General features: G+C 38.7%; 1 protein-coding gene across 4 annotated transcripts in view; it reads left to right on the top strand.

Annotated features, from left to right (window-relative positions):
* Nucleotides 1-14,425, top strand: part of LAMA4 (laminin subunit alpha 4) — a 150,826-nt gene that overhangs the window by 88,812 nt on the left and 47,589 nt on the right. For all 4 annotated transcript variants that reach the window (XM_017847108.1, XM_017847107.1, XM_017847109.1 and 1 more), the window contains exons 13-16: nucleotides 1,366-1,482; nucleotides 7,779-7,927; nucleotides 10,941-11,082; nucleotides 11,700-11,796. In XM_017847108.1, the coding sequence (XP_017702597.1) occupies nucleotides 1,366-1,482; nucleotides 7,779-7,927; nucleotides 10,941-11,082; nucleotides 11,700-11,796 (505 nt within the window). The remainder of the gene's footprint in view (nucleotides 1-1,365; nucleotides 1,483-7,778; nucleotides 7,928-10,940; nucleotides 11,083-11,699; nucleotides 11,797-14,425) is intronic.

The following is a 14,425-nucleotide window of genomic DNA, read 5'->3' as shown; positions in this document are numbered from 1 at the left end:
GCTTATATACAGTGCTATTAGCACACAGTTTTGAAGTTCGTCTCTGACTTCAGGATGTTAGCAGTGTTCTCCCACAGTCACTCAGAGAGAACTTACAGAAGGGGTAAAGAACACTGTAAAAGGAAAACAGTTCTGTGAGAGGTAAATAATACCAACCTTTTTTCAACTCCCTTCTTTTACATACTTTAATACACACGTTTTACAGTATTGCTTTTGTCCACAGCTGTATAACTCCCAGTCTTTGTAAAGATAAGAATAATTGATCTCAGATAGTCACACTGTATTAGGCTTGATGGATATTCAGGGGAAATTGATTATTTTAAAATGTTCTTGCATTAAGAGGATGTTCAAATGTGATTCTTTTCTGTCTCTAGACCTACATCTACCCCATAGCAACATATCTGGAGAAGATGGATTCCATTCTTCCTTTTCACGAAGTCAGGAAAGGCTGCAGGGAGTAAGGAAGGACATTAAGATGAACTTAAAAAGTTTTGAAGTATTTCCTTCTCTATCTAGGCTTCTATAATTATTTCTATGATATCCTAGATTACACCATAATGTATATTTCAACTCTAACTTAAGTCACTATTTCTAGGTAACTTCAACTCATTTTTCACTCAACTTGTAAAATGAGTCTTTTACTTTTCCCTCCTAAAGTTTCTTTCTATGTTCTTTCAAACTCTAAACTCACTGGAAGCTCCATAATATTTCTTCAGAATCACAGTGTCCCTGCCTCTAGAACCTAAAAGTGAAGGTAGAAATTAAAGTACTCATCAAGATGTGTATTAATATTTACTTTCCCTTCTCAAAACATCTGAGCATTTACAATAAAGAGCTCTGAGTGGTATGAAGCAAGATTACAATTTGATGCTTTAATAGTAGGGCCACTTTTAATTTTTAAAAGGACATTAAGATTATTTTTGTATATTCTCTGTTCCTGTCCAAATGTGCTGTTTGTGTCAGGCCCAGAGCTGGCACATGATAAATGCTTTTAGAACTAATTCATATTCCAGTCACTGCAAATGTAGAGCCTGTGTTCAGTCCTGTCTCCACAGTCCTTTATATTCTGGGGAAAAGAGTCAAATGCCCTCTCTAAAGCGCTAGCTCTCTTTGAAATGACAGTGTTATAATAATCCCCCATGTGTCTAATCTCCCAAGATTCTTACTGTTGTTATCTCCATATTATATATGAGAAAACAGCATCAGACAGGTAGCGTTCCCCAAAGGCACACAGCAAGGATGGAGCTGGGATATGAACCCAGATTTGTCTGAATCCAAAGAGAGCAAGTTGGTATTTAATGCTCTCCCTGACGCTTTCCCTAAAGACATATTCATTTCACTCTCCCTTACTCTTCATTCCTGCAGAAACAACAGGAAAGAGTGAGGGAACAAATGGAAGTGGTGAACACGTCTCTGAGCACATCTGCGGACTCTCTGACAACACCTCGCCTAACTCTTTCAGAACTTGATGATATAATAAAGGTAAGGACACACATGACTTGTTCAGGTTTGTATTTCCAGCAGGTTGCAACAGCAGCTCAGGGTCACAGAATAATAATAAATTCACATCTATCAAGTGAGCAGGCATTATAAAGATCAGATGACTGAATGTTTTAGTTTCTTGCACTGTACGACAGTCACTAGCCACATATGACTACTTAAATTTAAATTGCTTAAAATTAAATAAAATTAAAATTTTAGTTCTTCAGTCACTTTAGCCACATAGCTAGCAGCTACTATATTCAGTGGCACAAGCATGTGCAGAAACAGGCATTGCGCCACTGAATATAGTGGAACTTCTTCCAGAGAGTTCTACTGAAAGTGCTGCTCTCGATCCATCCTACTCGCTTTTTACTCATAAAGTTGTGTTTAATAAATCTGGCTTTCAAAATCAATAAAAGCCACATTTTCCAATAAAGTAGAAAATTTCCAATAAAATTCAGTGAACTGAACTATCATGAAATTACTCTCAGTTCATTTTTATGACCTTTTGAATGATATCACTTTCAGGCCATTTGATTGTCATCTCATCCTTTGACTATTTCAACATTGAACTCTGTCTTTCTCTCCAACCTGACTCCCATCACTCTCCTTGGTGACAGCAAAATCCATATGGATGAAGTCACTGACTCTGACCTCCAGCTCCTTGAACTTGTCCTCTCTAGCAAGCTTATTCTCCAGTCCACCTCTGTTACCCCACCTGTGACCGTACCCAGATCTTGTCCTCAGTAACAGTACCTCTTCCCAAACCCTAGTTTCAAGCACCTCCCTCCCAGAGCACATCTCCTATCTCACTTACTTTAGAATGCCCACTCCAGTAATTCTCTGGCCACATGGAGACCTCCCTGACTTTCTTACCCTACCCCTCTCATGTGCTTTCTTCCCTCCTTAAGCAGCTCAAATTACCAACATAATCATTCTTTCAAAATACCCTTAACTACCATATCTGCCTGTTTGTCTGTTGTACCTACCTGAGATTACTGACTCATCCCCAGCACCATGGCCATACCAGAGCAGATGTATGCAACTGGTGGGAACCCACTTCCCCTGCTATCAGTTCTGCCTGGTGACTTGGCTTCCCACTTTCTGAAAAATCAGATACAAACAGAAAAGAACTCCCTTGATCTTTCCTCCCCAAATCCACCGGCCTGACTGCATTTGCACCCACACCTCTGCCTTCCCTCCATTGTAAGCATTCCTTCTCCTGCCCGGCCCGCCCTGTGCTCCGAACCCCATCCTTCCTCACCTTGAAAACAGGTTGCAGGGTGTCACTCCTCAAGTTATGCCCTCTTTCTTCTGGATCACCCAGTTTCTCATTCTTTACTTAATCATTACCATCAGCATACAAACATGCTGTACTATCTCCTATCTTTTAAATATCAAAAAGAAAAAAACCCTGTAAAAAATATATATATTTTATAAAGCTTGCATCCCCTCCATCTTCTGCCCTGCCATTCTGCTCAGCTTCACACTAAAATGTCTCAACAGTGATTTATCATTGCTGTTTCTATCTCCCAGACTCCCACTGTCCCCTATACTTGGCCGTTTCTGAAGGGGGTTCCATCTCCTTCACTGAGACTATTCCTGTCCAGATCACCAGCGACCCACCTGTAGCCAAAACCAGGGTCGCCTGTCTCTCCCAGGCTTTCTCAGCCCTCCCTCCTCTAAACACCAGGTGGTGCCCTTGTCCTGGCTGCTGTGGTACCCGCTCACAGCTTCTCCCCTGGCTGGCGGTTTCTTCCCAGCCCCCTTTGCTAGCTTCACCACCACACAACCTCTAAGTGGTCAATATTTTAGGCTCTGCAGGCCACGCACAACCACTGTCTCTTATTTTTTTCTGGTTTTTGTTTGTTTTTATTTTTTTTTTTACAACCGCTTAAATATGTAAGATATATTCTCAGCTCAGGGCTATATAAAAACAGGCTTTGTTGGGTGCAGTGGCTCACGCCTCTAATCCCAGCAATCTGGGAGGCCAAGGTTGGGGACAGTGCTTGAACCCAGGAATTCAAGACCAGCCTGGGCAACATAGTGAGACCCCCATCTCTAAAAAAAAAAAAATTTTTTTTAATCAGCTAAGCATGGTGATGCATGCCTGCAGTCCCAGCTGCTCAGGAGGCTGAGATGGGAGGATGATCACCTGAGCCCGGGAAGTGGAGGCTGCAGTGAGCCATGGTGGTGCTTCTGCACTCCAGCCTGGGTGACAAGGTGAAACCCTGTCTCAAAAAAAAAAAAAAAAAAGATTTGAGCTGCACTTGACACTGGGCCATGTTGATCTCTGCTCTGGATAATGAATGACTCTGTGCTTGGTCCTAGCTATACTCTCTCCCTAGCTGATCTCATTGACTCTCTTGGCTTTAAAGAACAATTACACACCGATGATTACACAATTATACCTCCAGCTATGACACCCCACGGAGTTCCAAACTCCTATATCCGAGTGCTTACTTGACATTTTCAAGTCAGAACTCATTATGATTGTAATAAAGTCACAATCTCATCTACCATATATTAAGAATAGACATATCAAACTTGACATGCCTTAAATAAAACCCACTCCTTCCCCAGTCTTCCCCATCTCAATAAATGGCACAACCCAATTGCTCAGATCAAAGTCACTACTGCTTCCTCCTTTCTCCTTATCTCTAAAATGAATCTTGATTTCTTTCTTTCTTTTCTTTTTTTTTTTTTTTTTTTGAAACGTGGCTTCATCCTTGTTGCCCAGTCTGGAGTGCAATGGAGTGATGAGGTTGCTCACTGCAACCTCTGCCTCTTAAGTTCAAGCAATTCTCCTGCCTCAGCTTCTCAAGTAGCTGGGATTACAGGCGTCCACCACCATGCCCAGCTAATTTTTTGTATTTTTAATAGAGATGGGTTTTCACTATGTTGGCCAGGCTAGTCTCGAACTCCTGACCTCAGATGATCCACCTGCCTTGGCCTCCCAGAGTGCTGGGATTACAGGCGTAAGCCATCACACCAGGCCTTGAATCTTGATTTCTGACCACTTTCCTTGTCTCTACTGCTGCTCTTTGGTCCAAGTTACCTCATCTGCAGTTTAAATTGCCACCAGAGCCTCCTAGCTGATCCAGTTGTCTCCACTCTTGTCCTTCAAGACATCCTCTCTATGCAGCAGCAGAACAATCTTTTAAAAACATAACCAACGTTATGTCTACTGTATACACTCCCTAGTGGCACTTAAAGTAAGAAACAAGCTCATTTTGTCCTGGCATATGAGACCCTACATGACCCAGCTCAGACCCACTTCTCTGACCACATACCCAACTCTCTTCTCACTCACTGCACTCCAGCCCAACAAACTCCTATTTTTCAAACATACCATACTTATTTCCTGCCTCGGGATCTCTGCACCTGCTGTCCTCAGATCTTCAAATGGCTGGTGTCCTCATGACCCTTCCATCCAAATGAACCCCTTACCCCACTCACTCCTCATCCCACCCCACCCGTCGTATGTTATTCAAAATGTCTTTGACTCCGAAATTAGCTTGTTTGCTTATTTGATCACTTGTTTGTTATCTGTATCTCTCTCACTAAACTGTAAATTCCTCGAAAGTGGAGACTGTGTTCAAAAGTATTCAACCTCCCAAAAGAGTGCCTGGTCCATAATGGGCACACAGGGAATATTTGTTGATTGAATGAATGAGTAAAAGTGGTATGTCCATGGTCTATTTTCCACTTATACAATTTAAAAACATTTTTTTTCAAAGTATTGTTCCCCAGATGACCAACCAAAATGGCTAGAGGTTTAATACTGCCTCCACAAAAGTAAACCTTTTGTACTATGAACCCTTTGTGCTACATTCTGGGATTACAAAAATAAGTTAAACTCAGTTCCTGCCTCCTAGGATTGTATGATATGATGAGTTAAATAATCACTTAAAATTATTACAATCATGTGACACATGAATGAATAATAAAAACACATGGCAACACTTAACTCATCCTGAGGAGGTTAGGGATGGCCTCAAAAAGGAAGTGATATTTGAGCTGAATTTGAAAGGAGTAGAGCTTTCCAGGTAGATTAGACAGAAAGTAAAAGAAAATTATTCCAGAAAGGGAACATATGTGCAAAGGTAAGAGACCAGAAAAAATCATGGAGCATTCAAACAACAACCAGTTGGTCAAGATTAGACCATGGGATATAGTGGGTTGGGGGTCATGAGAATTGATGAAATGGTGAGAGAAGAGTGGTCAGTTGATGATGTCATGCTTAGAAATTGGACTCATTCCTGCAAAGCAACTGGCTGATTCTGACAAGGGATAGGTCAGATTTTCTTAACAGGAAGAGTACCTTTCCTGCAAGATGGTAGAGAATGGATTAGAATACTCAAAGACTGCGCTCAGGGAAGGAAGTGAGATCACTCGGGAGAGAAAAGGGCTGGGAGTCAAACGCCAACTTTCACGGTCTCTTTCCTGGTCAGGGAAAGAGGAGACCCAGGAGATAGCACAGTTACAGAAGCTAGGAAAAGAAAAGAGTTTTAAGCGAAAACAGTGACCAACACTGTAGCAAACCACAGATAGATCCAGTAAATAAGGATGGGAAAATGTCAAGTGGATCTGACAATTTGGGGCCAGGTGTTGGTGCTCTTGGCAAGAACCATTTCTGTAAAGTGCACTCTGTCAAAGCAAGAGAAAAAGCTAGAAGGGAGCCTAAAGTGAAAGAATAAGGTTTTTTGTTTGTTTGCTTGTTTGTTTGTTTGTTTGTTTTTTGATGGGAGATACTTGAGCATGTTTATAGCTGAGAAGAGTCTAGTAACTAGGAAGCAAGAATGATAATGGGGTTACCAAGACAATGGGACAGCATGCTTTATACAGAAAATGAACACTTTTCCTCTTAAAATTGGAGATAAATTTATGTGTAGGTGTAGCTATAAATACATCTATAGGGTTTGTGGGGAAGGGCTGGGGGCCGGTTGCAAGAAGTTGGGGAAATACCTGTTCATTGGTTTTGGAGCCTCTGAGGGAGTTACCAATAAATAGAGCCCCTTTCCAGAACCCAAGTTCTAAACAGGTTGAAACATAAATAAAATAGTAAATACAGAGACCAAGGAGGTTGCCTTATTTCTGAAGCTGCTAAGCAGCAGGCATGGCTTTAGGTCTCTTAGCCAAGTAGGGTAGCTGACATTCAGTCCCAGTATTAGGCAGCTGTGCCTACCCAGACAGGCAACACTGTGAGGCTTAGATGGGGGTTCTGCCCAAAATAGCTTTCATATGGAGGAACACAGGAAAACTCAGGCTTTCTGCTGGCAGCTTGCTCCCAGGATGAAGAAGGGTGGAGTTGAGCAGAGCCTATAGAGTTATTCTTCCCAAATGTACCCATCAAATCAACCACTCCCCTCTCACAGGAGTAGAGTGAGGAAAAGGGCAGAGAGGTCTGGAGTTTCACTCACTGGGCTCCCTGCATATAGAGGAAACATCAGAAGTGTGGAAGAAGTGTCCCCCACCAACAGCTTATGGCCTCCAAAGAAAAAAGAACATAAAGTGATTTGTTTAGAATCAGATGGGGGTGGGTGAAGGAAGTGTTGGCTTAAGAATAATGACAATGTTTAGAATCGCTATTTGGGTGACTAGGAGAACAAATCTCTTTGCAGCATTGAGGGGCCAGCCAAGGCTGAAAGTCATGGGTTTGCAGGAATATCTGTCTACACAGTTTCATGATCTTTAAGCAAAATTGTAGGTCTGTGGTTGGGTTAAAAACCAAGAGAGCCTAGGTTACAAGGTGAGTTTCAGGAAGTAGTCGACCACCTGAATGGTAGGTGAAAGGTCAAATGAGAACTGAATGATGTCCATTAGATTCAGTAACTTAGATATCATTAAGTGAACTTCTCTTTTGGTGGAGTAATGGAGTAGAAATCAGACAGGAATAGGTCAAAATGGGGAATATAAAGTGAGAGAAAAGAGAGTCAACATATATAAACAACTTCCATTTTTTGAAATACTTTGCTATGAAGAGAGGAGAAAACTATTGTAGTAACATTAGGGACATGTGTGGATACTTGAAGGTTTTAGTTTAGTTTCATTTTTAGGTCTCAAATGTCAGAGATTTCTGGGTTGTGAATGCTAGGGAAGCAATCAATACAGAAGAAAGAGCTGGCGATGCAGGATAAATAGATATCTACTTAGAGTATTTTAGACTTATGTGGTCCTACACTGAAATTTACTGACCTTCATAATAAGAAAGAATAGAGATTATCTTTTGGTGCCTAAGAAAAATGTTTTAAGTTCTTCTAAACTCAATTTATTTATTAAAATTTTTTCTTTAGAATGCATCAGGGATTTATGCAGAAATAGATGGAGCCAAAAATGAACTACAAGTAAAACTATCTAACCTAAGTAACCTCAGCCATGATTTAGTCCAAGAAGCTATTGACCATGCACAGGAACTTCAACAAGAAGCTAATGAACTGAGCAGGTAATATCCTGGTTTCAGAAATGCAAATATCTATCATGGGGTGAATAAAATATTACTATTCAATTCCATATGCCAGAGCTACTGGGATACAGTTTTACCAGGTTGGTTAAGGTTGGATATGCTTATGTGTTGATACGTTGGTTGGTTGGTTGGTTGGTTGGTTGGTTGGTTGGTTGGTCCATCTGTGAGTCCATCATTGTTCATTGCAATTGTTTGGGGGAGCTGGTCTTTTTTGTTTTAAAAAATCTGTCATATTAAAGGCCTGTGTTCCTGGAAGAGGAGGGTGTCTGTTCCACAATTACTGGTAGGATGACCAAAGACATTTTGGTTAGGGCCATAAATGCTGTATAAAACATTATCAAATAAATCAGATCCCTTTAGAAGGTCTAATTCTAACATCACCTATTTATTTCATAGACAGCATTATCTTTCCACACCCAAGTGTCTTAAGTAAAGCTGGTCGGGAATTGGCAATATAACTGACTTCTGATAAATACTCCACAGCGCCCAGCAGGAACTATTTGATTTCAACACCTGTTAAGAGAAAAATCAATTGGCAATTTTCCTCCCAGCACCTAGAAGAGAGTCACACACCTCTTGGACACTCAATTAATGTTAACTGAAAAGTACTGAAAGATCAGAATTGAATTCATGACCCTGAAATAATAGGTAAATAATGAGATCATTATAGAAAAAGACTAGAAAAAAAGGACCAGTAAAGGTCATGAATAAAATAAGAACCAAGATTAACTTCTGTTCAAGCTATAAATCACCTTCTTATTCTTGATTGCCAAAATGTTCAAACACTCTTCCAAATCTCCTATGAAGAGAGAAAAAAAGAAAGAGAGAGGTAATATGAAATCTTGGTGTGTCAGTGGGTGAGACAGTGCTATATCCCGCTCGGTATCATGGCCCTAGAAAATAAGCTTTCGACAAAAGCAATAAAACGGAGCTTAGAAAAAACACTATTTTGATAATATACTATATTAGCAGATGTTGTTTTTGAGATCCATCTTATGGCTCTCTTCAGTATTCTTTTGTCATTTTGTAGCTACATCCCATTCATTGGGATTCCAAAATAACTTCTATGTGTAACGCCACTCTGCAACAAACAGTGTTCCAGCATGATTCTAAGATAGTTACTACATGCTTTACATGAAACGTGATCCAAAATATCAATCACCCTCAAGTCCTTTTGTATTTAGAATATTTCTGACTATATATTCATGAAAGTATTTCAACTTAGAGACGTCTTCACTCAAAATGTGAATATCCTTCCACATCTGTCTGGTGTACACAGTGATTTACATGCTGTGCTCGAACAAACATAAACAAAATTCATTGAGAAGCTTCCATTTCAATAGCACATGTTTAATTTGAATATTGAGGTAGTACTTGTTCTGTGCCTAGTAATAAAAGCAAAGTAATAAAGGCTTTGTTTCATGCTCCTTGGTATATCTTACCATTCTCGCCAGCAAACTTTTAAAATATTAATAAATATTTGTAACATTTTGTTTCTTTTGTCCCTTTTTAAAAAAATGTTTTCTTGTCTGTCTTCCCCAGATTTTGCTCTCTGAGCCATTTTCTCAGAAGGGATTGTGGGGAGGAACAGGTATTGAGTATTTAGATTAGACTCGCCTCTGTGGAGCAGAGCCCCATGACTTCTGTAGGCCCTAGGCACTTTTGCCTTGGTAGGTTCCTTTCTCCATAAAAACATTAAAACCTTTATTTCATATCTGCATTGGTATAAAGATTAATACCATTATTACTGTTATCCTCATTTTTTTTCTTCTGATTAAAAAAATTAAAATGAAACCGCTGTGCCTAATGGATGAGTCAACTCTTCCATAGAGGAGGTGGAATGATGATAGACTTGGTTAACTGAGAGGAAAGTAGCCAAAGAAATATAGAGAAAGTCGCTCTGAGGAAGCACACAGGGACTGGAACTGGATGCAGGAGATTGAGGAACAATTACCGAGCTCGACAGGTCAGGCGGTTTGAAGACAGGAGTCAGTGTGGGATCTGCAATGTCATATACTGGGGTCACAGAGGACCTTCTGTAGGTTACTGACAAATGAGGTGACGATACTAATCATCGATGTTTGGGACTGAGAAAAAAATAAGGAATTGGCGGATTTAAGACTGAATAAAATTAAGACAAAGGATTTAGATGAACTGTGAAAGTGGAGATTACAGTTTATATTCCAGAGGCAGTAGAAGTATTTGTCAATAAAATAAATTATGTGGGTACACGTAGAGTTTTAAAATCCCAATTCAGGAAACAGTGTAGGTATAATAATAAACCCTGATGATTACCAGATGCCACACATTTCCATATTTTATTCTTGTTATATCTCACATTATTAGCCCCTGTGTGCAAACGTGCAAGCACCCTGTGTGATGAGTACTCAATAAATATTGGATGAACCTTACACAGGCCAGAGAGGGGCAAAGGCAGAGACTATGGTGTGAAAGGGCAGGGGTGAGGGTGGGCTTAGGTGGGGCTGTGTGCTGAGGAAGGGCTGGGGCTGTCTTACTCCTGAGGCCCAGGATGCAACCAGGCCTCAGGAGTGAGACAAACCATGACAATATGTGCTTTGGTCAAGCTCTGCATACTCTCCTAGAGCCTCGGTTTCCTCTGCGGAAAGGAAATAACAATGCTGATTTGGATAAGCACTAGGTAGTTGGCATCCTGGCTTCATCCCTCTGCCTGACCTCCATCACATAAACAAACTCCTGCTAGAAGAGGTGCAGAGGCTGTTTTTAAATCATCATTCCCTTTTCCTGCTGCTATTGCCAGACAGGCAGCCGTCATAGAACCAAAATGGGGTTCAGCAAAGACAGGACTGCAGAGGAGGTGTGACCCTCAAGAAAACCTTGCCACGCTAGGTGACTTTGAATAACAGGAAGGAAGCATTTGTGATCCTGGAAGTATTTAAAAAGCAAGCATTAAACATGGCCCCATTCCCCAAGAAGGTAAGAAGGAGAAATAATAATGTTTGTTTATTAACAGGAAGTTACACAGTTCAGATATGAACGGGCTGGTACAGAAGGCTTTGGATGCATCAAATGTCTATGAAAATATCATTAATTATGTTAGTGAAGCCAATGAAACAGCAGAATTTGCTTTGAACACCACTGACCGAATTTATGATGTGAGTACTCCCTTAAAGTTCTTTATACCTTGCCTTTCCCACTGGCTTTTCTGTTTTCTGATGTCATCTCTTGAACTTCCAGTGTGAAATCCAAATGGCAGAAAGAGTGGAAAGGGCAGGGGAACTAAGGAAAGACCATTTCATGAATGCCGTGAAGGTTTCAGTCTGCAGGTTCTTCAAGATGTGCTGTAATCCAGTCAGCAAATGCCAGTTCCTTTGACAGCTTGTTTTTTTTTAGCCAAAGTCCCCGAAAAAAAAATATGTGTTTAAAATTGGTCTTGCTGATAGAAAATATACTTTATGCATTCATTTAGATTTTTTCCAACTCAAAATTATTTACTGCATGGCTTCTACGTGGAAAGCACTTTGGTGGGGCCTCGGCCAGGGCTTTGTTCTAGGTTCACTGAATCTTTCCAAAAAAAACATTACCTTGAAAATGCCAAACACATTACTTTCCCATGGTCACAGATTTGACCTTAATTTTGAGCTGTGAAAATGAAGCTGAATGAATTTTGCTTGGTGTTCAGCAGATAAACTGTGTCATTTAAATCCTACAACTATGAATAGCTCATTTCTTCTGCTGTCATTTTTACTCTCTCCTCCCAATTCCTTTGTAGGCGGTGAGTGGGATTGATACTCAAATCATTTACCATAAAGATGAAAGTGAGAACCTCCTCAATCAAGCCAGAGAACTGCAAGCAAAGGCAGAGTCTAGTAAATATCTTCACTTTCCTATCTCCCTTCTAATGTATAGCTGCTTCCCTCCTTTCATACATGTATACAGAGATTTCCAAATCTAGGATTAAAGAATGATAATAACTAAATAGCATATCAATAGTTTCTGCTCAGAGTCAAGTTACAAAGAGCAAAGATTTGATACTTTAAATTGTGATTAAAAAAAAAAAGCCACATAGTAAACTACATGGAAACATATAGCTATCTCACATACTGTGGCTATGCCTGCTAATCAAATAGGCTGATTAATAGAAACTTACCATAAACACCAATTTTTAGGGGGAAATGTCATAAAATACACTTAACACTAAAACTATATTGCACAAAATTTCCTCTTTCTTGAACAATTCCGAAGACCTTTTAAAATGTTTCCCATGAAGGAATGGGTCATCACTGTGAGTCAATTAGGATGACAGGGTACCACAAAGCCATCTGGTTATTTGCATTTGTTTTTGTTTTGTTTTGTTTTGTTTTTGTAGTTTGTGTTCTACATAGGTTACTGCGTTTAGAACAGACCTAACAACCATGTGGTAAGAAGGATTTCCAAAGGCCAATGTTTGCATCTGCTAAAGTGCTCACATCCAAGGGTGAGGGAAGGAAGGAAAAATAAAAGCAAAATTGCATTAGATAATTTTGAATTTTGTGAGTTACTCTTAAAAACAATCGAATGGACTAAGAAATTCACTAAACATTATTCATCTCAGAGATGATGAACTAATTCCTAAGGACTTTTAAACATTGACTAATGAGGTTGGAAATTCATCATCTAGCTAACTTCTAACTACCACCTAAAAACAAAGGCCAAGTTTGAAACTATAAATCTCACCCAATTTTGTTAAAGTAATTAATCTCATTTACCATGCATTTTCTTTCTCTTTTGCAAAGAGCCATTACATAGAGAAGATAAATGCACTTCGCTTTTCATACACAGATACTTAACTGTTTATTTCCCATAAAACAACTGTTATTTTATTTTTCTCGGCAAACAAAGGCAATAAAAAGTGCCATTGTTTCTCTAGTCTAATTATTATATGTCTAATTAATTTATTATATAAGTCTATCCTGAACATGCTCTGAGGAAAATAATTAGAATATCAGTAGTGAATAATTAGAATATTAACAGTAAAATATTTCTAAATAAATGTTGCTATATCTATGTATTGCTTTTGTTTCTTGTGTTGTGAAGACAAGAATGTGTCAGTCTTCATGACACAGGGACTTAAATATTTTATTCTTTTTGATAACTTGTAATATATTCTCTCAGTCTTGTCATTATTGAGTTATTGAACTTCATAAAAACAACTTTTCTATTTTAAATGTAACCATTAATCGATCCCTACCCACATCCCTTCAAAGTTCCATATTTTCTGTCTGATAAATCTCTCTGCATTAGCCTGTTTGAATATTTTACAGTCCTGTTCACCTATTTCATGATCTCATTTGGCCAAATCCCTTCATGTATTTATTTGCAAAAGGAACAATAGGGACTTAGTACTGTGTAGCTTAGAACTTTACAGGGCTGTCTTCCCTTGATAATACACAAATTTGTGATGTACATTCAGGTTTCCAAATTAAACCATAGTCATCTACTAAATTATGTTATAATTTTAGATTACCTTTTCTTCATTCCAAATTCCCTTCAATGATCAGTAATCTTTACTTCCCAACTTTCCCTTTCATTACATATACCAAATAGTTGATAATCAATATAATCTCAGGAAGCTGCTGTTTAAATGAATCTTCTACTTAACTCATTTGCAAAATGAAAAATATTTATGCAAGTCAGTAAATTCCAAATAGAACACCCTTCTTATGAAACATTTCTTCTTATAAACATGAAGCCCAAAATAGATTTTCTTCCTCATCTTTTTATCAAGAGCTCCAAATATAGAGTTAAATATATTCTTTCTCAGTATATCAGGCAGGATTTTTTTTTGTTTTTGCAGTCATGAGACCCAAAAATAAGAGCTAAAACATTGCTTGTATTATAATGTTTGAAATTGAAATTAGAAAGAGGAAGGAGGCAGGGTGCAATGCAAATTCTCCACACTACCCAGAAAAAATACAAGAAGTGCTTGTATTTGGTTAACTGTATTTCATGACATCACCACTCCTTATACACATATTTGGGGGCAGGGGGAAGATAACAATAAACCAATTTGAGTTTAATTTGATGTCCAATTTGAGTTTATTTTAGGATTTCAAGAATAGTTTAACATTTAAAACATCAATTGTAATTTGTCACATTAGTAGGATATAGGATAAATTCATATGGTCATCTCACTACATGCAGAAAATTATTTAACAAATTTGATACCCAATTTTACTTTTAAAAAAGACTCTCAGCAAGCTAAGAATAGAAGGAAGCTTCCATAATCTGAAAATAAAATAATATTCAGCAAATATATTAAAATGGAAATATTGAATGCTTTTCCACTAATATTAGAAACCGTACAAGGACATGCTGCATTACCAATTCAATGTGTAAAAATCCAGTTTAATTGTATATACAACAAAGGGAAATTAACTTTTTAAAATAACAGTGTTTACAATAGCATCAAATACATAGGAATAAATCTGATAAAAGAGGCTAAGGTTGCTACACATA

Source organism: Rhinopithecus bieti, unplaced genomic scaffold (assembly GCF_001698545.2).
Source record: "Rhinopithecus bieti isolate Rb0 unplaced genomic scaffold, ASM169854v2 scaffold_26504, whole genome shotgun sequence".
Lineage (NCBI taxonomy): Eukaryota > Metazoa > Chordata > Mammalia > Primates > Cercopithecidae > Rhinopithecus > Rhinopithecus bieti.
Note: the sequence above shows the minus strand (reverse complement) of the source record. Positions and strands in the feature narration are given on the sequence as shown.